General features: G+C 39.1%; 2 protein-coding genes across 3 annotated transcripts in view; one reads left to right on the top strand and one right to left on the bottom strand.

Annotated features, from left to right (window-relative positions):
- ARL3 (ADP ribosylation factor like GTPase 3) overlaps positions 1–15,857 on the bottom strand; it is a 35,021-nt gene extending 19,164 nt beyond the window's left edge. Inside the window, exons 1-3 of the mRNA XM_037804471.1 lie at positions 15,705–15,857; positions 9,396–9,539; positions 6,235–6,351 (exon numbers count right to left, since the gene is read on the bottom strand). Of these exons, the coding sequence (XP_037660399.1) occupies positions 6,235–6,351; positions 9,396–9,539; positions 15,705–15,707 (264 nt within the window). The 5' untranslated portion in view covers positions 15,708–15,857. The remainder of the gene's footprint in view (positions 1–6,234; positions 6,352–9,395; positions 9,540–15,704) is intronic.
- A 31-nt stretch (positions 15,858–15,888) lies between these two features.
- The window catches only part of SFXN2 (sideroflexin 2), a 29,852-nt gene continuing 22,709 nt past the window's right edge, over positions 15,889–23,031 (top strand). Inside the window, exon 1 of one of the 2 annotated variants that reach the window (XM_037804470.1) lies at positions 15,889–16,118. In XM_037804470.1, coding sequence (XP_037660398.1) covers positions 16,020–16,118 — 99 coding nt within the window. In that variant the 5' untranslated portion in view covers positions 15,889–16,019. The remainder of the gene's footprint in view (positions 16,119–23,031) is intronic. The other variant, XM_037804469.1, reaches the window with a different exon arrangement.

The raw sequence follows: 23,031 nt of genomic DNA, 5'->3' as shown, positions 1-23,031 counted from the left end.
ACTGCAAAAATCAGTGCAAGGCAGCTGTGGAGATGGAGAGAAGTGGTTAGAGTCTAGAAATATTTTGAAACATCAATTGCTTCCTTTAGTTTTGCCAATGTTTCTCTCATGTATTTTGTGGCACCTTGATTGGGTGCATAGACATTTACGATTGTTATTTCTTCTTGCTGAATTGCCCCTTTTATTAGTATGTAGTTGGCCTTCTTTGTCTCTCCAAAAACATCCCTGCATGTGAAGAATCTATTTTATCTGGATTATATTGCTACACGTGCTTCTTTGGCTGTAGCTTGCATGAATATTTTTTTCCATACTTTCACTTTCAATTTCTTGTGTCCCCCGTGTCTCAGATGAGTCTCTTGTATGAAACATATTAATGGTAGTTGTTTGATATTGCAAATCTTATCTTTAATTGGGAGTTTAATCCATTTCATTCAACGTTAAAACCGTGAGGCATTTTGCATCTGAATCGGCCATCTTATCCTTTGGATTATGTTTGCCATATTTTTCCCTCTCTCTATTAATATCCTTTATTGTACCCATACCGAATCTCTTTAGTACTGAACCTTTCTCCAAGTCTCTCTGTCCTGTCTTTGTTTCTCTGTCTGTAGGGCTCCCTTTAGTATCTCCAGTAGGGCAGGTCTCTTGTTAGCAAATTCTCTCAGCATTTCTTTGTCTGTGAAAAATTTAAGCTCTCCCTCAAATTTGAAGGAGAGCTTTGCTGGATAAAGTATTCTTGGCTGGAAATTCCTCTCTCTCAGAATTTTAAATATATCGTGCCATTGCCTTCTCGCCTCCATGGTGGCTGCTGAGTAGTCACTACTTAGTCTTATGCTGTTTCCTTTGTATGTGGTGAATTGCTTTTCTCTTGCTGCTTTCAGAACTTGCTCCTTCTCTTCTATGTTTGACAGTGTGATCAGTATATGTCTCGGAGTGGGTTTTTTTGGATTTATTCTATTTGGAGTTCGCTGAGCATTTATGATTTGTGTATTTATGTTGTTTAGAAGATTTGGGAAGTTTTCCCCAACAATTTCTTTGAATACTCTTCCTAGACCTTTACCCTTTTCTTCCCCTTCTGGGACACCAATGAGTCTTATATTCGGACGCTTCATATTATCTATCATATCCCTGAGGTCCATTTCGAGTTTTTCAATTTTTTTCCCCATTCTTTCTTTTATGCTTTCATTTTCCATTCTGTCATCTTCCAGGTCACTGATTCGTTGTTCAACTTCCTCTAGTCTTGTACTATGAGTGTCCAGAATCTTTTTAATTTGGTCAACAGTTTCTTTAATTTCCATAAGATCATCCATTTTTTATTTAGTCTTGCAATGTCTTCTTTATGCTCTTCTAGGGTCTTCTTGATTTCCTTCATATCCCGTACTATGGTCTCATTGTTCATCTTTAGTTCTTTGAGTAGCTGCTCTAGGTGTGTCTCTTCTGGTCTTTTGATTTGGGTGCTTGGGCTTGGGTTATCCATATCGTCTGGTTTTTTCATATGCTTTATAATTTTCTGTTGTTTTTGGCCTTGTGGCATTTGCTGTCCTTGATAGGGTTCTTTTAGGGTTTGTAGACCAGTTGAAGTCCTTATCTCTAATTTATCAGATCTACAGCTTCGTGGAGTACACTTTCTCTAACTAACCAGCAGGTGGCGTCCACGAGCCACCTGTTCTCCACAAGCCAGATCTCCCCTGCTTAGCCTTTTGGTGAGTGGGGGAGTGAGTCTTGTGGGGCCCAATTGGTGTCCCAAGCTTGCGTGTGTAGTTGGTGTTGCCTGCCCTGTATGTGGGGCGTGTTTCTGGGCAGTCGGGGAGGGGGGGTGGCCCTAACAATCAAATCTCCCTGATGATCCTAGAGTTTTAAAGCTACTGCAATAGTCTAATCCTTCAGTTCAGTCCTGCCACAGTTTGTCTCTGCCACTGACCCACAAGTCTTTGGTATTGGCGTATGGCTCCTGAGACTTGCAAGTGGGCCCCTCTTCCAGGCTGTGCACCCCGGGTCCTCTGTTGAGGGATGACTGTGCTATGTCACAGGTGAGTGCCGTCCCCCCAGGGCAGTTCTGGGCTGCTGGGCTGTGTTGGGAGGCTCCCAGTCTGCTCAAATGATGGCTGAATGGGGCTCTGTTAATTCACACTGCTCCCCCTTCCCAGCTCTGGGACATTCAGCTGAGGTTGCAGGGAAGGCTAATGTCCACACCCAGTTTTGTGGTGTGTGCCTGTTATTTGAAGCACTTCCGTCACACTGGGTTGTCTGGGGCAGCTCTGGGCTATGGGGCTGGCGATGGGCAGGAGTGTTTCCTGTCCACCAGGATGGTGGCTGTGAGCGGACACCCCCCTTGTCTTGGGAAGTTGTGTTGTTTAGTGAATTTTCTCAGCCACTGGATTATTGCCTTTTGTCTCAGAGCTCTCTTATTTCTGCTCTTGACTCTTGACTTGACGTGCCCAAATTTCAATTCTTTGAAGCTTTCTGTATTGAGCTTCTTAGAGTAATTGTTTTAGAAAAAGCAAAAAGGATTTAAAAAAAAAAAGAAAAAAAAAAAAAAAAAAAAAAAAAACGGCCCTCCTCAGAGATCTAATGGGTTATTGAAATGCTAATAGACAAAGCAACCAGGGCCATTAAGGAAAGGTGCCCTGGGCAGAGAGATCAGCCTTGCTTCGGGATTTGCATATGCGCCTCAAGGCCTGATCTCCGCCCTTACCCTTTCTGTGTTCACCAGAACTCCAAAAATCCTCTGCTTTTACTTTGGAGCTTCTCGTGTTGTTTTCCTTCTATGCCCGTCTCCTCTCTGCTGGGCTGGCTGCTCTCAGAGTCTCTGGTGTCTGGCCTCAGTCTATCTATGGTTGGAGTTTGAATCAGTAGAATGAGTTTCCGATGAGAGCAGCCACTGCAATTCTCCCTTCTCCTTCCTGGAGCTGACAGCCCCTCCTCCCCCGGGACTGAGCCTGGCAGGGAGGGGCGCGGGTCCCCTGGCCGCAAAAACTTACAGATTTCGCTGATCTCAGCAGTTCCACGTTTTCATGAGTGTTGTATGAAGTATGCCCAAAGACAGATTGCTCTGTGGTGTCCAGTCCACGCAGTTCCTGGCTTTTTACCTACTTTCCTGGAGGAGTAACTAAAACATACAGCTCACCAGTCTGCCATCTTGCCCCGCCTCCCCTAGAAATATTTTGAAGGTAGAGTTGACAGGATTTGCTGATGGGTCAGCTGTAGGGAGTGGGAGGGAAAGAAGCCAAGGATGATGCCAGAGATTTTGGATAAATGGAATTACCATTTACTGAGAAGACTGTTGGAAGAGTGGGTTTGGGCAGGGTTAGATGTGGATAAGAATCTGGTTTTGGCCAGGTTGAGGTACTTATTGGACACTGAAGTGGAATTATCAAATAGGCAGCTAACTAATATGAAACTAGAGGTTAGAGGAGAGTTCCAGGCTGGCTGAAGATACTAGTTTGAGACTCACTGGTTTGTAGGAGGTAATTAAATCCTTGAGATTGGATGAGGTCTCCTAAGCAGTGACTTGGAGAAGGACCGAACTTGGGGGGTACTCCAACATTTTGAGGTTGGGGAGATAAGAAAAAAAAATATAGCAATGGAAACTGAGGAGTCATCGCCAATGAGATAGGAGGAAAACCAAGACAGAATGGTTTTCAGGAAACAAAGGGAAGACAGTATTTCAAAATCACCATGAACAACTATGTTAAATGTGCTGACAGGTCAAGTAAGATGAGTACTCAAAACTGAACACTGGATTTAGCAATATGGAATTACTGGTGAGCCTGAATGGAGTGCTCAAGAGTGACTGGAAAGAAAAGTGAAGATAGAGAAAACAGAAAACTCTTCCAAGGAGTTTGGCTTTTGCTGTAAAGGGAGGCTGAGGAATGAGATAGAACCCAGTAGGGGAGGCACTGTTAAGGATGTGTTTATGTTGATAGTAATGTTTCAGCAGAAATGGATAGGAAGCAAAGTTATCAACAGAGAGTGAACCTATTTGAGATGTAAGAAGTTTGAGGAGAGCAAAAAGAGTGAAACATTGTTGAAGGAAGCAGGAGAGCACATGGGCCAGGGAGTACAGGAGGACTGCCAGGCTGTGGAAAGTCATCATTATTTAAAGCCTTTTTTTATCTCAAGCCACATTCAGCTCCAAAAGTCCAACCATGGATGTGGTGGTTTGAAGCTGTATTTACCCCAGAAAAACATGTTCTTACATTTAATCCATTTCCGTGGGTGTGAATCCATTGCAAGTAGGACCTTTTGAAGAGTTAAGGTGTGATCCACCTCATTCAGGATGGGGCCTAATCTCATCACTGGGGTCCTTTATAAATGGAATAAATACACAGAGAGAAAGCCAGGGTAGCAAGAAGCTGAAAGCAACGAAATTCGGAAAAGAAGGGAGAGACCAGCAGACACCACAATGTGCCTTGCCGTGTGGCAGAACAGCCAAGGACTGCTGATAGCCGGTTTTCAGGAAGAAAGCACCGCCTTGATTTGGACATTTTCTGGGTCTCAAACTGCAAACTAATAAATTTCCATTGCTTTAAGCTAACTATTTCATGGTATCTGCTTTGAGTAACGTAGGAAACTAAAACAATGGACTAGATAGAAATTTGGATTAGATTAGGTTTTTCTAGGCAAATGTGAAAAAGGGAGAGAAAGGTAAGGGAGTGGCTGATGTCTACAAGGGAGTGATTATAATGATGGATCACAAAATCTAGGCTGGTTAAGGAGGGAAGTGAGGACATGAGGAAGAGTGGCAGTGAAAAGGAGTTAGGATCAATGGATTGTAGGTGATGAGGAGGGGAGGACTGTTGGCGTCAGGAGACGAAAGGGAATGAGGTTGGAAAGATAGGAGATGGGAATTGGAGAGTGAGATGTCTGAACTGTGATCCTAGAGAGGATGAAACTATTGGAGATAACAAGGTATAAGGCAGGGGTTCTTAACCATTTCTTTTCGGTAGTTGTTGTTCTTAACCATTTTTGAGCCATGAATCTTTTGGCAGCCTAGTGACCTATGGACTGCTTCTTGGAATGTTCTAAAATGCATAAAGTAAAATGCATAGTATTACTGGGCAATTATACTGAAATATAGTTATTGAAATATTTTAAAAACCAAAGTTGTGAAATAGGAATACATATGCTTCTTTTTAACACATTAAATAACAAGATCTAGTGATGGGTCTGACAATTACCATGATTTTGAAGTAATGAAAAGCCTAAACAATATTTTCAGATATCTGTAATAACTGTAAATGTGATATACAAATAGCTATGATTTCTACAGGTAACAAAGTCACAGATGTGGCTGACAATATTGCATTTCATGTCCTACAGTCATAATTGAAATAAATACAAACTTTCAGTTAGAGGTTAGTGAAAAGAATATGCAATTTCCCTCATGGTTCTAGGGTATGATCCTGAGACTGAGTGGCTGAGGTAGAGTAGAGGACAAGATCATTGGAGAAGGGGAGGTGAAGGAACTGAGAGGCTGGGGTCTTGGAGAAATCACGTATGTGGATATTGAAATTTCCAAGAATTCTGAAACACTTCTAGAGAAAGTGACAATGAGCTGGGAGCTAAAATCTTGGCCTCGGCCTGAATGAGTGCTGCCTGATTCAGGGAATTCCCATTCCACGAGGCAGCTGCTTCTTCTGACAGGTAGTTATAATTATGGAGAAATTCTTCCTTTTTGAGTCAAACTCTACCTCCCTAATCTTCCCCATATTGCTCCTAGCTCAGTCCTCTAGAGCTATTCATGATGAGGCCAATCCCTCTGATTTAGAATAGTTCTCGGGCAATTGAAGACAGTTCCAAGCATTCTCTCTTCCAGGCAGAACATTGTCAGGTCTTTCAACCATTCCTTATATGTCATAGTTTCCAGGACTTTCATTATTTCAGTTTGTCTCTTTGGGATACACTCTGATTTGCTGACTTCCCTAGAGTAACGGAGTCAGTGGCCCAATCTTCTGACTTCCCTTCTGCTGTTCAAATCACTATGGTAATTAATAAATATTTTATTTGGCCAAAGTGAGGGTGGACACAACATCACTGTTACTGAGCGAGAGCAAAACATCTACAAGTTAGACAAAGATTTTTTCCTTCTTCACAATCTGCAGACTTCTGCTAGTCCCACTAAATTCACAGTGATTAATGTCATGGCAATGGAATTACTGATGAGAATGTTACAGTTAAGGTTCCTAACACATAGCAGAAAAGATTCAGAATTAGTTCATCAAAAGGAATACTTACAAGAATATCAGTATTTTCAAAATAATTCCTCCAGTATGGTCTAATTTTCTTCTGTCCACCAATATCCCATACATTCAGTTTAAAACCCTGTGATTGTACACTTTTGATGTTGAAACCCTGAAACAGAAGCAAAAACACGAAATTTTATTATGCCTTGAGATCACAATTTGGACAAAATTACATTTAATAGCTATGTTATTTATTAATTCTGAGGTATTCTGTCAGCTGTGACACTGATAATATTGAAAATGGTTTGCTGTGATACAAAAGACAAAAATGGGTTTGTGCCTGCTTCAGCCTATTCAGGTTGTGGCGCCAGTGCTAGTAATGCCATGGCTGCCGTGTGCTTTCTATGATAAGTGTGAACACATAAATGCTGAGGACTCGGGGGAGAGTGGCTCTCATACTCCACGCTGACCATATTCCCTGATGAGGCCTCAGGACGGTAAAATTTAACATCACTTGTAATTAACAAAAAACCAGAAGCTGGATCCAAAGACTCCATAGAACAGAACAAATCCTGAATTTAAAAAGAAGCAAAAACTGCAAATCTAGAGAAATGGTTTCTCAAGAGCAGCTCAAAATAAATTTCCTACAATGACTTAATCAAGAAAAGGAGGGAGCTCAGTTAGGACGCGATGGGGAGGCTGGAGTTGTAACTGGAGTATCAGCCCCGTGGGGAAGGTGAGGCCTGTGGGAACAGCCATGTTCAAGCCCCACAGTGGAGTCCTCAGTTACAGGTAGTGAAGGAAACAGAGCGACAAACTAGGGGGCATTTGGAAGTGTTCATTAACGGGCATTTCCGATGCATCTGACAAGAAAGCATTCATTTTCAGGGCAGTTACTCAAGGTCAAACTTTGAGGAAGGTAAGCAGACCAGGAACAGTGAGAATTGTGAGCTGGGAGTTAGTGTGGAGAGAAACAAGTTAACAAAACCTTTGGGGTTTATGGAACACATTTCATGATCAAGAATACAAAAAAAATTCTTGCAAAAATGATACAGTGAAATCAGGATTTGAAAAATTCAATTGTAACTTCTACCACAGAAGCGGCATTTCATCCAGAATAACTGGAGTTAAGTGGAACTGCGATGCCTCCATATGTTTGTCTCATCGGTCAGCTTGCCAACACAACGGGCTAGCCCAGAAGGACAAGGCACCATGCAGTGGGTATAGGAACCCTGCCATCCAATTTCCAACGAGGATAGAATCCTTAGAGGGTAACTGGGGATGATGTGGACCACTGCTCCTTCAAAAGGCCAATGCTGGAATGAATTAGAAGTTTGGGAACCCTAAAAGACAAGGGCTTAAGCTTACTGTGAAGGGCAGCTTCATTTGGACTCACTGACAAAACCACTTTTGTGTATTTAAAAATTCTATGTTCAACTACAGTACTAAATGTCAAACCCAGGAACATCCAATCCTTTCTGGATAGAGGCAGGGAATAAATAAGAGTAAATCCTAGAATTCGGTCCTATATATCAACCACCTTAAAATTCTGTAAGTTTTTCATGTCTCACAAACCTACTAGGAAATTATTCTAAGGAAATAATAAATGGCTGCAAACATTTAGAGATGTGTATTGCATCAATGTTTACATATAAAACAAAACAGTATATTCTTTATGAGCCATTTTATTTTTTATTTTAAATAAATAGCCACCGTAGCTTATGAGGGGTGACAATGTGATTGGGAAAGCCATATGGACCACACTGCCCTTTGTCCAGTGTATGGAGGGATGAGTAGAAAAAGGGGGGTTAAAAAAAAAAAAAGGCACCCAGTGTTCTTTTTTACTTTAATTGTTCTTTTTCACTTTAATCTTATTATTTTTGTGTGTGTGGTAATGAAAATATTGAAAAATTAATTTTAGTGATGGATAAATAGCCATCATTTTAATTTTAAATAAATACCCTTTATATATATGTACATACATGCAGAGAAAAGAAAGACTGAACGGATATATTCCTAAATGTTAACAGTGATTATGTCAGATGGCGTATTTGATGATTTCTAGTTTTGTAATTTTACTTACCTATACTGTCTAAATTTACCACGTTGAATGTCTATTATTTTTTCTAATAAAAAACAAAAACACAATAAAAGTTTGTTTTTAAGAAGTAAATACGGAAACTTTACATAATGTAGTAGCAGGGTTATCTACCACACATCTAACAAAGCCTGAGGGTTAGAATTGAAACCCTGGGTTCGTTTCCCTGTTCGCATTGTGGAAGTCCTCATTTTAGTGGCGCTCTACAGAGATATGGTCTATTGCTAGTACTCCAAAAAACTAGCTCTTCTTTTTCTGGCAGAAATCCTGACACACTAATATGTGTTTTCAGCCCTTGTAGGCTAGACTACTATAATTTGTTCCTCCTTGGGCTATACATTAAATTTGTTCAGAAGCTGTAAAATTGCTCATTTGGTAGCAGTTGAAATGACTCTTCTGCAGAGTTGCCTGTCAGTAAGACTCAAAGGCCATAAAGACACAAACCAGTAGCGGCCATTCATATCTGACACCAAGGTCTCGGCACAGTATAGTGACAGAAAATGCTAAACAACCCTGGCTTTGCTAAACACTCTAAATGTATCAAGACCAACAGGGCTTGGGGACCTAGGCCAACTTTCTCAGGATCTCCTACAGGGAACGAGGTCTAAGGAAGCCCCCTAGAGTTCTTCCACTCACGACCTGTTACCTTTCCATATCAGGAGCATCACCACTGCCTTATCCTCTATGTTTTGCTGCTCAGCCTATGGAAAGACGAAGGTTGTTGACTCCGGGTTTAAAAATATAGGTAATTGTTTTTTATCTAAAAAAGTGATATATATTTCTATTTGTTAAGTCTGAAAAATACATTAACAGTGGCTTTTCTCAGAGTACTTGTTAGTGTTTTCCTTTATGCTCTCTTTATTTTCTACATGTCTTACTATCATACCCAGGGAAGATAAACCTATTTAAAAAATAATACAGTAATCACTTAGATCTGAGGGAATCAATTGCCTTGATATATTTTTGAAATTTTGGATTAGTTCTAGATTGTACAGACTTTTCTTAGAAATAAAACCGGAAAGTGGAACAAAACTATATTCCCCATTTTGTCTTTCATATCGCTGTTATCATCTTCCTTGTGTCATACAAGCATCTGGGGCCAAGACAGTGCTCACCTGTGTAGGGGTGATGTGGCTTATGTCTTCAGATGCAAGCTGCTTCAGAAGAGTAGTCTTTCCAGCATTATCCAAGCCCAGGAGAAGGATTCTCACCTCCTGGTCTGGCGCACTTTTCAATTTGCGCAAAATTGAGAGTAAGCCCTTGAATAACCATAAAGAAGAGAGATTTCTTTTGTGGCACTGACTTTCACATTACTGACATCAGAACATCTCCTCCTCTTTGACAAAAGTTCTTAGTTATGGATAGCTTATATTATTATTGGCACTCTAATAACATTCATTCCATTTGCTTCCTCCTTCCAAATTTTGGCAGAGTACTTTAGTAAATTCAGCAGCTTAATAAATAGCATGGCTTAGTCCTGTTTCTCATTAATCCAGCTTAGCAGTCACCCCAGGTCTCCTGGGAGTATGAACTGCTACCCCACCTGTGTCCCTATAGCCCTTCAGTATACTTAGAGTTGTGCACCCATCACATCAGGTCATAGGTAACTGATTTGTGTATTTTTTCTCCTTTACTAGGGTGACTGTTGTTGGTTGGGAGTGTAGGTTCTCTGTCTTCCATAATACCTGGCACTTAGATAGCCCCTGCATATTAGTTGTTGAATTCAATAAAGGTATCCATCCAAGTTAATGCAAGATTTTAGGGTGCTATATAAAAAGATACAAAATGGTTGCATAACATTATAGCTGAGCTCTCTAAGACTTTATTTTAGTTCCTGTTTAAGACTTTGTTCGGAATACCCTACTGTCACCTAAACTTTCATAAGACCCTTAGAGGATAGGTGCGTGGTATAAATTCTCTAATTTTTCAGATGAAGGATCTGATAAAACGGAGGTTAGGGAATTGTAAAAGTGACTCACAAAGCAAAAAACATCAAAATTTAACAGGGTATTTTTGACTAGTAATCTAAGATTTTTGTTTCTTGGCTTTAATTATTATTATTATTTGTTTTAGGGATGGAAATAAACCAGGTTGTTTTTTAGCTGAGAACATAAGAAATATTTTACATGACAGTTATTTATTCTGTTCTGCAGTTGACAATCTTGTTCTAATGAGGCGTGATTATAACAAGAATCAAAGAATCCCAGAGTTTAAAGGGCATACAATCTAATCTCCCAGCCCAAGCAGAAATTCCTTCAAGCTGAGTCTTAGAATTACATAAAATGGTCATATTTGTTATCCACATTGTACCAGACAATAATTCAAACCAGTTTATTCACTAAGATCAAGTAATACTTCTGTGAAATAATTCTCAACAATTGAGTCTTTGGACAATGATATGCAAATATACATAATTATTAAGAATTCCTTACTGCCTCAGAAATTCTTTGTTTACCAGTTCTAGTACTGTCTGTATACTGACTTGCTAAAGACCACATTAACCTCTCTCTGCCTCAGTTTATTCCAGCAATAACGTAATGTTTAGTTTAAGATAGAAAGACAAATTCTATGCCAAAAGATTTGGAGAAGAGAGGCTGAATAGATTTGAAACAACAAAAGATGGGCAGGACATTTTTTGCTTTTGCTTTTTTCTCATCTGGCTTTGAAACTTTAACACCATTCCTTCTTAAAACTATATTTATGAGAAGTCCTCTTGGTTTCTGTTAGCTATACGGCAATCACTCATTTATAATACCACCTTTCAGAACAGTTAAAATTAGAATTCTGAAATTCTCAGGGGACTGGTGATATAAAAAGGCTGAGAACAAGGAAAACACATTCAACTATTCATTCTGAGACCCTGGTTAGATGTGAAAAGAAAGGGTCTCATTATCATTTACAATAAATTCTAAAACAAGTGGAATTTATCATATCAGTACATTAACTGATAGTACAGGTAAAATTTCTTCTCATGTATTATCTGCTAGTATAGAAATTGTGAAGGAAGATCTGTTTTCTATAAAATATTTTCAAAATTTGAAATTAAATGTTTTGGGTTTTCCGTCACCTGTGTCTCTTTTTAAAAAAAGATCACTAAATAAAAAATACTGTATTCTGCAAGCTAAGACATTTTACACACTCATATTTGAAGTTGAATAATTAAGAGAAAAACATAATTTCTATTCATCTTAAAAGAAAAGGAGAGAAGCAAAGCACAGATAAGAGAGAAACTATTCTAAATATAGCTAAACTTTATAAACCTAATGGTATAGAAAATAGTATTTCTATATTTCTAAGGAATAATTCTCCTTATAAGGAAACAGTAACTTCTTATGCTTCACCTTTAAGTGAAATTATAGAGAAATGGAAAGTTCAGCTAATATTTTCTTCCCAGCAATACGATAAATGGCATCTCAAGCACTGTCTAGGGAAGACAAATGCAAATACAATACAGTATCATATTAATTCACCTACTGAGGACAGCGGATCACAGGATTATCAGGGTTTGTTACTAGGGAAGAGGATATTTATAGCTATCAGGATTCTGACTGAAAGGTACAACATAAACTGATTTAAGAGACTGGATGAAAGAAAGCAGAATAAGTCTATTCTATGCTTTTATCCATATATGCCCGTATTGTATTTTAAATGCCAAATGAAGGAAGACAGCCATTAGAAGTTAAATTTATTATGGGGCTGTGTTTTACAGTATAATAAAAAGGAAATTAATTTTTAAGTATATTTTTGGCCAAAATATCTATTCAGCCATTCAATTATCATTAAACACCTATAATGTGCCTCAGGTATAACACTAAGCAAAACAGACGATCTCTGCAGATTCTGCATCCTCAGAATTTACACACCTATGACATTAAATAAAGGCAATTCAAGAAGCAGGAACTTCAGTTAATTGAAAATTGTATATTGCCAGCATGTGTTAGATGCAACAGTAATCTGCATCCTGGTAGACAGAAATGGTCTGACTTAGCCACAAAACATTTAAACAAACTTTTTTACAGGCAAGTCATGAATAGATGTGCTATTGACTACACACACTTTATCTTCCTTAAAATCAATTTAAACTCAACTACTGGCAGAGGCATGGCAAACTGACCTAAAATGATACACACTAAGTCATTCAAAGAAACTGGGGTAGTGGGGGGAGGAATGTATTGGTATACGGAAAATATATGTGGCCCTCATAATTAAATATTAAAATTATTAAGCCAACTGCCAAATACATACACTCCCCATAACTGGCTTCAATGGAAGACTTCAATTTATTTTTGCCTCTTTAAACAAACAAACAAAATTGGTGCTGCCCAGTGGGAACTTAATCTCCAAGAACTCCTATAGTTTTCAAAGGGAGCTCACTCAAATGTTTTCTTTCTTGTCAACTCTACAATAAATAAATACAAAGAATGTATCCTGAGGAAGAAAAATGGGCATCTTCTTAGAAGATTGTGTTCCTACTCTGCCAGAGTCCTAATGAACAGAACATTATGGACTTCAGAGTTTCACAGACTTGTACTTAATTTCCCTTTATGTGTAACCCTGGGCACAGTTTCATCTGGAAAACACAACAACAATACTTATATCTCAAGAACAGTGTTATGAGATTAAGTGAGATAATGTATGTCAAATATGGCACATAGTAAGCACTCAAAACAGTAGTTTTTTTATTTTTCTATTTTTCAGTGACCATTTTCTGACCAGGAAACATATATACTGTTGAGGTCAATCTTTAAACGTTGAATGTGTTTTGATAGTTATGACTACTATGTCCATATGTGTAGAAAGTACTCCCATGAATGGTTACTGAATGAAGGAGTCATGCTTTAAATAAGCACTATTAGTCATGTGCTAAAATTATTGTTACCTTAGGGTTTCACCAAAAAACATATAAGGCAAGAGAACACGATTCTGAATGCCCAGGGAAACAAATAATGGGTTTTTGTTACAGTAACCCAAATTAAAACAAATAAATTATGTATCAGTTATAACTGAAGGCTTAAAAAATAAAAAAATAAAAAAACATAGGGTTCACATTTCAGTTGTACAGTGAAACATGGGGGCTCAAGGGATACCAGATGTGACATACTTAAACAGACCACAGATCTTTAAATTTGGTGTTCCACTTCCAGTCCTAAGAATAGCTCACACTTTTGGAGATAGGAAAAAAATGTATTTGGGAAATCAGATAAAGAATCCTGAATAATTTGTCCTAATTTTTTATTGTTCAAGTTAGGAAAGATAAAAACGAAATTGTCTTGATCATTGAATACAACAGTTGTATACAACTGTTGTTGTATGCACTGCCAGTTTATTGTATACATTTAATTTGCACCTGGAAACATGAGCAGTAGTTAATTGACTGTGGCCTATAATTATAAATTAAACAATCATAAAATTACACAGTCCACTTAATTGATAAAGTGGGACTGACAGATAAACTGGGAAAAGTTAGCCAACTCTCATGTATTTCTCATCTACAATGGAAAACCTCATTCTCTGTTGGTTTGGCATGCCTTTTCATTTCAATTCCAATTATTTTCTGTGTAAATATTTATGTTTGTATTCATTTGTTGAAGAAAACTTAGCCTTCTAATGGACAGCTCATGTATAAATGATCAATAAAAAGATAGTTTATGAAAACATTTGTAAAAATCTGTTTAGCCTGAGGTTAATAAAACTGCAGTGTAGCAAGTGTGAAAAGTGATTGGCAACTTCAGATCAAATAATTCTACTTTAACAATCTGACATTGTAAACTCAAGGTTTTTTTTTCCTATCAAAATTTACTGAGTGGGGAATGGGGAGTTAATAGGTACAGTTTCCATTTGGGGTGATGGAAAAGTTTTGGTAATAGATGGTGGTGATGGTAGGACAACATTGTAAATGTAATTACCACTGAAAGTGGTTAAAATGGGCAATTTTCTGTTGTGTATATGTTACCACAATAAAAACAAAACAAAACAAAACGCTCAAAAAACAGAACTGTACTACTCAAAGAATGAACCCTAATGTAAACTACGGGCCATAGTTAATAATAAAATTATAATATTAATTCATTAGTTGTAGCAAATTTACCACACTAATGCAGAATGTTAATAATAGGGAAAACTGTATGTGAGTGGGGCAGAGGGGTATACAGGAACTCTGTACTTTTCTGTATTTTTCTGTAAACCTACAACTGCTGGAAAAAGAAATTACTGGATAATCTGACCAAAGATACATGTGGTTATTCCTATGGACATAAGACCTTTTCTTACTTTTTAAATCAATAGAAATAGTTCAATATTTTTAAAAGGTGAAAAAGGGACTGAGGGTTGGGGGGGGAGGGAGAAGTAACCATAAATTTGAGTTGTGGCTCTTTGCAGTTGGTAAGGCAAACAAACTCTGAATGCTTAAAATTAATTTTTCTACTATCTCTAAAACTACACACTCCTTTTTAATACCCTCTAAGTGCACAGAAATCAACAAGGCACAGAATGCCAACAATCACACATCATACTTTACGATCTGGCCCTAATTAATGCTTTAATTAGGGCCTGAATCAGATTACTTCAAATTGATCGTCACTTTCCCAGTTTTAATTTTATTCATTTTAGTTTGGAGACTTCAAACTGGGATTGAGGCCTTTGGTCCTGGTGTGATCATAGGCAAAAAAGGGTTGCAACAGATTCCGAAGAAATACTAGGGCTGGGAGTTAATTTGCATCTACCAACATGGGTTAAGTATTGAACGGGAAATCGGTTATCAGCAATAACCAGACCTTGCAGAACCTTCAGCAAATAAATTAAGAACTCGAGATCGCAGGAGCGCGCCCGCCACGTAAGATACCCGGGCGGCTGAAGATCCACGGGGCATCTCTTTCATGAGACACCTCTTTGTGCTCTGGTACTCACACTCCCCAGGGGCCTGCATCAGCGAGGAAAAGGAGACCTAGGCTACCATCTCCCGTGGTAGAGCCCGGGCAGCCTCAAAGAAAGCAGCGCCGGCCCTTCTCGCTGCTTCTGGCCCGGCCCCAGGAGGACCCCACCTTCTTGCAGCGCCGGGAGGCCGATTCCCCGGGAAGAGCCTGTGTGCAGAGGCTGCTCTCCCTTGCTCCTCTGATCGGCCCTTATCCCTGCCCCAGAGTATTGAGGGAGCCAGGGCTACTTACGGGGACTGCCACGCACCCAGTCAGTCCCTTCCCCGCGCCTCGGACCCGGTCGCAAACTCTGCCTTTCTCCCCAGGCCCAGGCCAACCTCCAGGACCATCCCCGGGATTTACTGCCGCCCCCCCAAAACCGATCCTGAATCCAGACAGCCAGCTAAGCGCCATCCCAGTCCCTGCTCAGCTTTGAGCACGGTGCCCCGCCCTGGGCCTGGAGATGGCGGGGGGTGACCGGCCGGCTCCGGGGGCTCGGGCCCCCACACTCACCATCCTCCCGCCGAATCCCTCCTCCTCCTCCTCCTGCCTCCCCCGTTACTAGGGGCAACTGCTGCGGCACCGCCCCCGACGTCCCTTGCACGCACAGCCGAGAGAAAAGCAGCGCTATGGGGGCGGAGTCCAGCTCCGTTTTCTCCAAAGTGCGCAAGCGCGCCAAAGTGCTCGCCCATTGCGCAAGCGTCCTGCTAGAGCGGCCGGAGAGCTCTCTGGCTCGTAGAAAACTAGGGAATGGTGAGAACTTGCCCACGTGGCTGGCAGGGGCCGCGGGGCCTGTAATTGGACAGGAAGGAAGATTGCGGAGGCGGGATGAGGGGGCGGTTCCTGAGCGGCTGCCAGCGCGCCCTTTGGCTTCTTAAGGCGTGCTGCTCCGGGCGGCAGTTGTCTTTTGCATCCTCCCGAGACCAGGTAAGGGTCCTTGAGGAGGAGGCAGCCGCCACATCTACTTCCAATCCCCACCTCTCGCGAGGGAACTTGAATTTCTGTCTTAACTCTGCCCAGGCGGCTTTAACGCGGGCTGGACTTCTAAAGATGCCATGTGGTGCTGAGGAGTGGTCTGGGGCTGAAGGTGGGCTTCTCTGCTCTGGACCCCAGAGTCTGTGTGTTAGGCTGAGAGGCGGGGGCGTTCTGGGCTGCGCGACCTTTACGCTCCTGTGTCGTAGACTGGGATGGGGGCGGGGGCTGGTGATGGGAGAGGAGGAGACCACCTGTCGGAGGCGAGAACCAGGGTGAGGACTGGCCCGGGGCCCTGACAGCAGGAGTGAAAGGCATTTTGGACCGGGTCGAGTTTTTTGTTGTTGGTGGTGGTGTTGTTTTTAAAATAGATTTTTAAAAACTTTCTTTTGAAATAATTTCAAACTTACAGGACAGTTGCAAATATAATACAAACCCCGTACAGAGAAAACTCCAACAAACTTCCACCTTCCAGATATCCAGGTCCATGATTTTTAACATTGTGCCTCCTGTGCTGTGTCATTCTATTTTCTGAACGTTTAAGAGCTGATTACACACATCTTACTCCTTGAACACATGATACTTCCATGTACATTTCCTATAAACAAAGACATTCCCTTATGTAATCACCTTAAATGCAGTTATCTAGTTCAAGAAATTTAATGTGGATATAATGCTTACATTCTATATTCCAGTTTTTTCTTTTGTCCCTTTGAGCCCTTTCTCCTCCATTCTTAGTTCCCATCCAGTATCATTGCATTTAGTTGTCATTATCTCTTTAGTTTTTTTTTAATTGGAGGAACATATATATAACATAAACTTTACCATCTCAACCACTCCCAGGCATACCATTCAGTGAAATTAATCACATTCACAATGTTGCAGTACCCTTCCCACCATGCATTACTAGAACTTTTTCTTGACCCCAAACAGAAACCCTGTACTCATTTTGCATTAATTCCCCATGGGGCAGCTGCCCCACCCCTGGTAAACTGTACTGTACTTTTTGTCTCTATGAGTTTGCATATGCTCTGATACTTTCTTTGTAGTTACCATGGGGCTTAAATTTAATATCCTAAATCTGTAAGAGTCTCCTTTGCTTTGAAACTAACTTAACAATTTCAGTAGCACACATAAACTGTATTCCTGTATTTGTATGTCCCCCCACCTTAATCTTATTCTTGTCACATATTACATGTTTATATATCATGTGTCCAAAACCATTGATTTATCATTACGTTTTATACATTTGCCTTTTAGATCTTGTAGGAAGGAAAAAGTGGAGTTACAAATCAAAGATACAATAGTACTGGCATTTATATTTACTCATGCCATTATCTTTACTGGAGATTTTTATTTCTTTCCGAGGCTTTATTCAATTGCTTAGTGTCCTTTCCTTTCAATTTGCAGTATTCCCTTTAACATTTCTTATAGTGCTGGACTAGTGGTGAAAACGTTTTTGTTTATTTGTGAATGTTTTAATTCCTCCCTCATTTTTTTTTTCTTTAGTAGATAAGTTGTGGGTTTACAGAATAATCATGCATAAAATACAGGATTTCCCATATACCACCCATTGGTATGGAACATTTGTTACAATTGAGGATAGCACATTTTTATAATTGTACTATTAATTAAAGTTTATGGTTTAACTTAGGGTTCACTGTTTGTTAGTGTAGTTACATGGATTTTTTTTTAATTTTTATTCTGTTACCATATATACAGTATAACAGTTTCCTTTTTAATCACACTCAGATATATATTTTAGTGCCATTAATTACATTCATGAGGTTGTGCTATCATCACCACCATCCATTACCAAAACATTTCCATCATTCCAAATAGGGACCTTACATATTTTGAGGCTTAACTTCCCATTCCCTGTCCCCACCCTGTCCCCTGTTAACTTGTATTCTCGATTCTCACTCTATGAGTTTGCTTATTCTAATTTTTTTCATATCACTGAGATCATATTGTGTCTGGCTTATTTCACTCAACATGATGTCTTCCATATTCATCCATGTTGTTGCATGTACCAGGACTTCATTCCTTTTTTACAGCTGAATAATATTGTATTATAAATAGATACCACATTTTATTTATCCATTCATTGGTTGATGGATACTTGGGTTGCTTCCACCTTTTTGCAATTCTGAATAATGCCACTATGAACATCAGTGTGCAAATATCTGTTCGAGTCCCTGCTTTCATTTCTTTTGGGCATTTACCTAGTAGTGTCCTCCCTTATTTTGAAAGACAGTTTTGCCAGATGCAGAATTCCTGGTTGGCAGCTTTTTGCTTTCAGCACTTTAAATATGTCTTCCCACTGCCTTCTTGCCTCCATGGTCCCTCATGAGGAACTGGCATTTAATCTTATTGAGGCTCTCTTGTGTGTGACATGTCATTTCTGTCTTGCAGCTTTCATAATTCTTTCTTTATCTTTGGCATTTGACAGTTTGATTATAACATGGCATAGTGTGTGTCTATTTGGGTTTATCTGTTTGGAGTTCCTTGAGCATCTTGGATATGTATATTCATGTCTTTCCTTAAATTTGGAAGTTTTCAGCCGTTATTTATTTGAATAGTTTCTCTGCCCCTTTCTTTCTTCTTCTGGACTCCCACAGTGCTTATATTGGTATGCTTGATGGTGTCCCACAGGTTCCTCAGGCTCTGTTCACTTTTTATTCTTTACTCTTTCTGCTCCTCGGACTCAGACGGATTGAGTTCAATTGTCTTATCTTCACATTTACTGATTCTTTTTTCTGCCAGCTCCAATCTGCTGTTGAACCCCTTTAGGAAATTTTTGATTTTTTTTAATGCATTTTTTTATTGTAAACTTTAACATACCTACTTGACAGTGATAATGTTCAAAGTAAGATTTAACAAGTAGTTAGCAAATTTCAAAGAATGTCATGGGTCACAGTTCCACAACTTCAGCAATTTCCATCATTGTAAAATAAAATATACATACAGAAAGGTGTTAAGTTTCTATGTATAGCTCAACAAGCAGTTATATAGGTAATTTCAAAAACTGTCATGGGTTACAGTTCCACAGTTTCAGTTCCTTCCTTATTATGTAATATAGGGTGTATAAAGAAAGGTGAAGACTTTCAAAGTACAATTCAAAGAGTAGGTATAGAGCAAATTTCAAAGGTTACAGTTCCACCATGTCATTTACCTCCTTCCAGCTATTCCAACACCCCAGCATCTAAATATATATATAAAGTTTCATTATTCATAGACCTTTGTTAAAGTTTATCTTGTGCTACCCCGTCCTCTCACTTAATGCCTTTCTCCATCTTCAGGGGTGTCTAGGCAGTGAGCACCCTAACTTGTACATATTGAAGGGGGGTGTTGACAGCATGGAGAAGGGGGCTGCATCTGATTGTTTTTCTTAAAGAGGCTGTTGCCTCTGGGTTTTAGAACTTGTCTGGCATAGGAACACTGTGTTGGATTTTAAGTCCTGAGAGATAAAACTTAGTGAGTGAATCTTTTTCTTTTTTTTTTCTTTTGTCTTTGTTAATTTCTTTTTTCAATGCAGTTTTATTGAGATTTATTCACATAACATGCAGTCATCCAAAGTGTACAGTCATCATCACATAGTTGTGCATTCATCACCACACAATCAGTCTTTGAACATTTTCATTACTCCAAAAAATAAAATTAAAATTAAAATAGAAAAGAACATTCAAAACATCCCATTCCCCTCCTCCCCCACTGTTCATTTACTTTTTAAAAAATAGTTTTATTAAAATATATTCACACACCCTACAGTCATCCACAGTGTACAATCAGTTATTCATAGCAAATCATACAGTTGTTTTTTCATCACCAGATTCAATTTTTGAACCTTTTCCTTACTCCAAAATAAAAATAAAAGCAAAAAAGAACAACCAAAACTTTCCATCTCCTCCATCCTACCCTATTCTTCATCTAATTTTTGTCCCCATTTTTCCACGCATCTGTCCATACACTGGATAAAGGGAGTGCGAGCCACAAGGTTTTCACTATCACACAGTCACACTGTGCAAGCTACAGTTACACAGTCGTCTTCAAGAATCAAGGTCACTGGGTTGCAGTTCAACAGCTTCGGGTATTTGCCTCTAGCCATTCCAGTACACTAAAAACTGAAAAATGGTATCTATATGGCGCATAAGAATACCATCCAAAGTGACCTCTTGACTCCACTTGAAATCTCTCAGCCACTGAAACCTTATTTTGTTTCATCTCTCTTCCCCTTTTTGGTCAAAAAGATTTTCTCAATTCCACAGTGCTGGGTCCAGGCTCATCCCCAGGAGTTATTTTCCACATTGCCAGGGGGATTCACACCCCTGGGAGTCATGTCCCATGTAGTGGGGGAGGGTACTGAGTTTACCCACTGAGTGGGCTTAGAGAGAGAGGGGGCCACATCTGAGCAACAAAGAGCTCTCTGGGCATGACTCAGGCATAATTATAATTAGGCTTAGCCTCTCCTTTGCAGCAACAAGCTAATGAGTGAATCTGCAGCAACAAGCCAGTGAGCGAATCTTTTATAGAATTTTTAATTTGTGAAACATGTCAATATTTTAATTTAGCTGTACATGAAAGAAAGTTTTAAAAGAATTTTGAGCCCTTCCAGTTTGCTAAAGCTGCCAGAATGCAATATACCAGAAATGGATTGGCTTTTTACAGTGGGGTTTTATTAGTTCACAAATTTACAGTTCTAAGGCCATTAAATATCCCAATTAAGGCATCAGTAGGATGATAATCTTCTCTGAAGAAAGGCTCATAGCATCTGGGGTTCCTGTGTCACATGGGAAGGCACATGGCCCGAGTCTGCTGGGCTTCTCCCCAGGTTAGCTTCTGGTTTCCTTTGCTTTCTCCAAAATGTCTCCAGGCTTCAGTCTTAGCTTCTCTCTCTCAGCTCCTGTGCATCCTTGCTTGTTTCTCCCGGGGCGTTTCTCTAAGCGTCTGGGGGTCTTTTCGATTCTCCAGGGCAAACTCTGGATTTCATTCTTAGCTTTTCTCCTGGTTCTGGTTTCAATGGCTGTCTCCAAAATGTCTCTGGATATTTTCTCTCAGAAAATGTCTCTGAGCTCTATTCAAAATGTCTCTGCCTTTTTATCCTCTCACAGAGGATGCCGGTAAACTAAGACCTACCTTTAATGTGCAGGGTCACATCTCCACGGAAACAACCTAATCAAAAGATCCCACCCACAACAAAGTCTGCACCCACACGACTGGATTACAAGAACATAGTCTTTTATGGGGTACATAACAGATTCAAACCAGCACAGAGCTTATACTTTTTTTGGGGGGGTGCCCATACAGTGCTTTCTTGATGTAAATTTTTTTTTTCCCCATAAATCAACCAATTTTTTCCCCCAAGAATCCCAGGTTAGTTAATGCAAAATGGTAGGAAATTCACAAAACATTTTCAATTGATTTCTTTCTTTCTTTCTTTCTTTCTTTCTTTCTTTCTTTCTTTCTTTCTTTCTTTTAATAAGAGAGGTTATGGGTTTACAGAACAATCATGCATAAAATACAGGGTTCCCATATACCACCCTATTATTAATACCCTATTATTGGTGTGGTATATTTGTTACAATTGATGAAAGCACCTTTTTATAATTGTATTTTTGAATATAGTCTATGGTTTAACTTAGGGTTCAATGCGTTGTGAAGTTCCATGGATTTTTAAAAAAAATGTTATTCTAACAATTCCCCTTTTAGCCACATTCAGATAAGTATTTCCGTGCTGTTAATTACGTTCACAATGTTGTGCTACCATCACTACCATCATTACCAAAACATTTCCATTGTTCCAAATAGAAATTTTGTACATTTCAAGTCTTAACTCCCTACTCCCTGAGTGATTTCTATTATCTTATCTTCAAGTTTACTAATTCTTTCTTCTGCCAACTCCTATCTGCTATTGAACCCGTCTAGGGAATTTTTAATTTTTGTTACTGTGGTCTTCAGCTTTGTTTGGTTCCTTTTCATAATTTCCATCTCTCTGTTGATATTCTCTTTGTGTTAATCTGTTTTTTCTGGTTTCCTTTAGTTCTTGCTCCATGTTTCCCTTTAGTTCTTTGAGCATATTTAGGACCATTTTTTTTCTTTCGTAATTGAGATTTTATTGGTTGTTTTGAAGATCAGCACACAGACATTATGAACAATTTGTATACAATTCTTAATGTATGTATTAAAAATCTAAAAAGCCATGTAGCTATAATTCTTTTATAAAATTAATCTAGTGACTTTCCAGCTTAAAATTTGGACGCAAGTTTTCATTAAGAGGATGTTGAGTACCAATATCTTAAAATGTTGATAAGTTGTTAAATCGTAAGTCCCACTCATTCACAATTTAATATTATACACACTACATACTCCCATTTCCAATTCTTCACAGCATAGAATAAAGTTATTAGGAAAACTGGATGACCACCATAAAAGATGTTACAGAGTACACACAGTTCTGACAGGGAGAGCCAAGATCAGGGAGCAGTTTTAAGAAACAATTCTACTAAAAAACATGGAGTAGAGGTAATTTAAAATGCTCAACACATATTAAATGCATGACTGTGACTCCAAATCGTCATGTAGTATGCCTTGTATTATAGGGTATGAAAACTGCCACCTATGTATTTTAGAGTATTGAAACATCCCTATGGAATGTTGATATCCAAGACAGTCAAAGCCTCCCATACTTCGCTAGCCCACTATTTTCTGGTTGTAGACCAAAAAACAAACAACATACAAATGATTTCCCCTCTTATAAAAAAGCATTTTTACTTAAAAAAATGTGGTGAGATGGTATTTCAATCTCTTTCTTAAAAATGCTTCTTTTAGAGTTATTAAAAAACTTGCATTTACAAAATAGTTGATAAAA

Source organism: Choloepus didactylus, chromosome 15, assembly GCF_015220235.1.
Source record: "Choloepus didactylus isolate mChoDid1 chromosome 15, mChoDid1.pri, whole genome shotgun sequence".
NCBI classification, from domain to species: Eukaryota; Metazoa; Chordata; class Mammalia; order Pilosa; family Megalonychidae; genus Choloepus; species Choloepus didactylus.
Note: the sequence above shows the minus strand (reverse complement) of the source record. Positions and strands in the feature narration are given on the sequence as shown.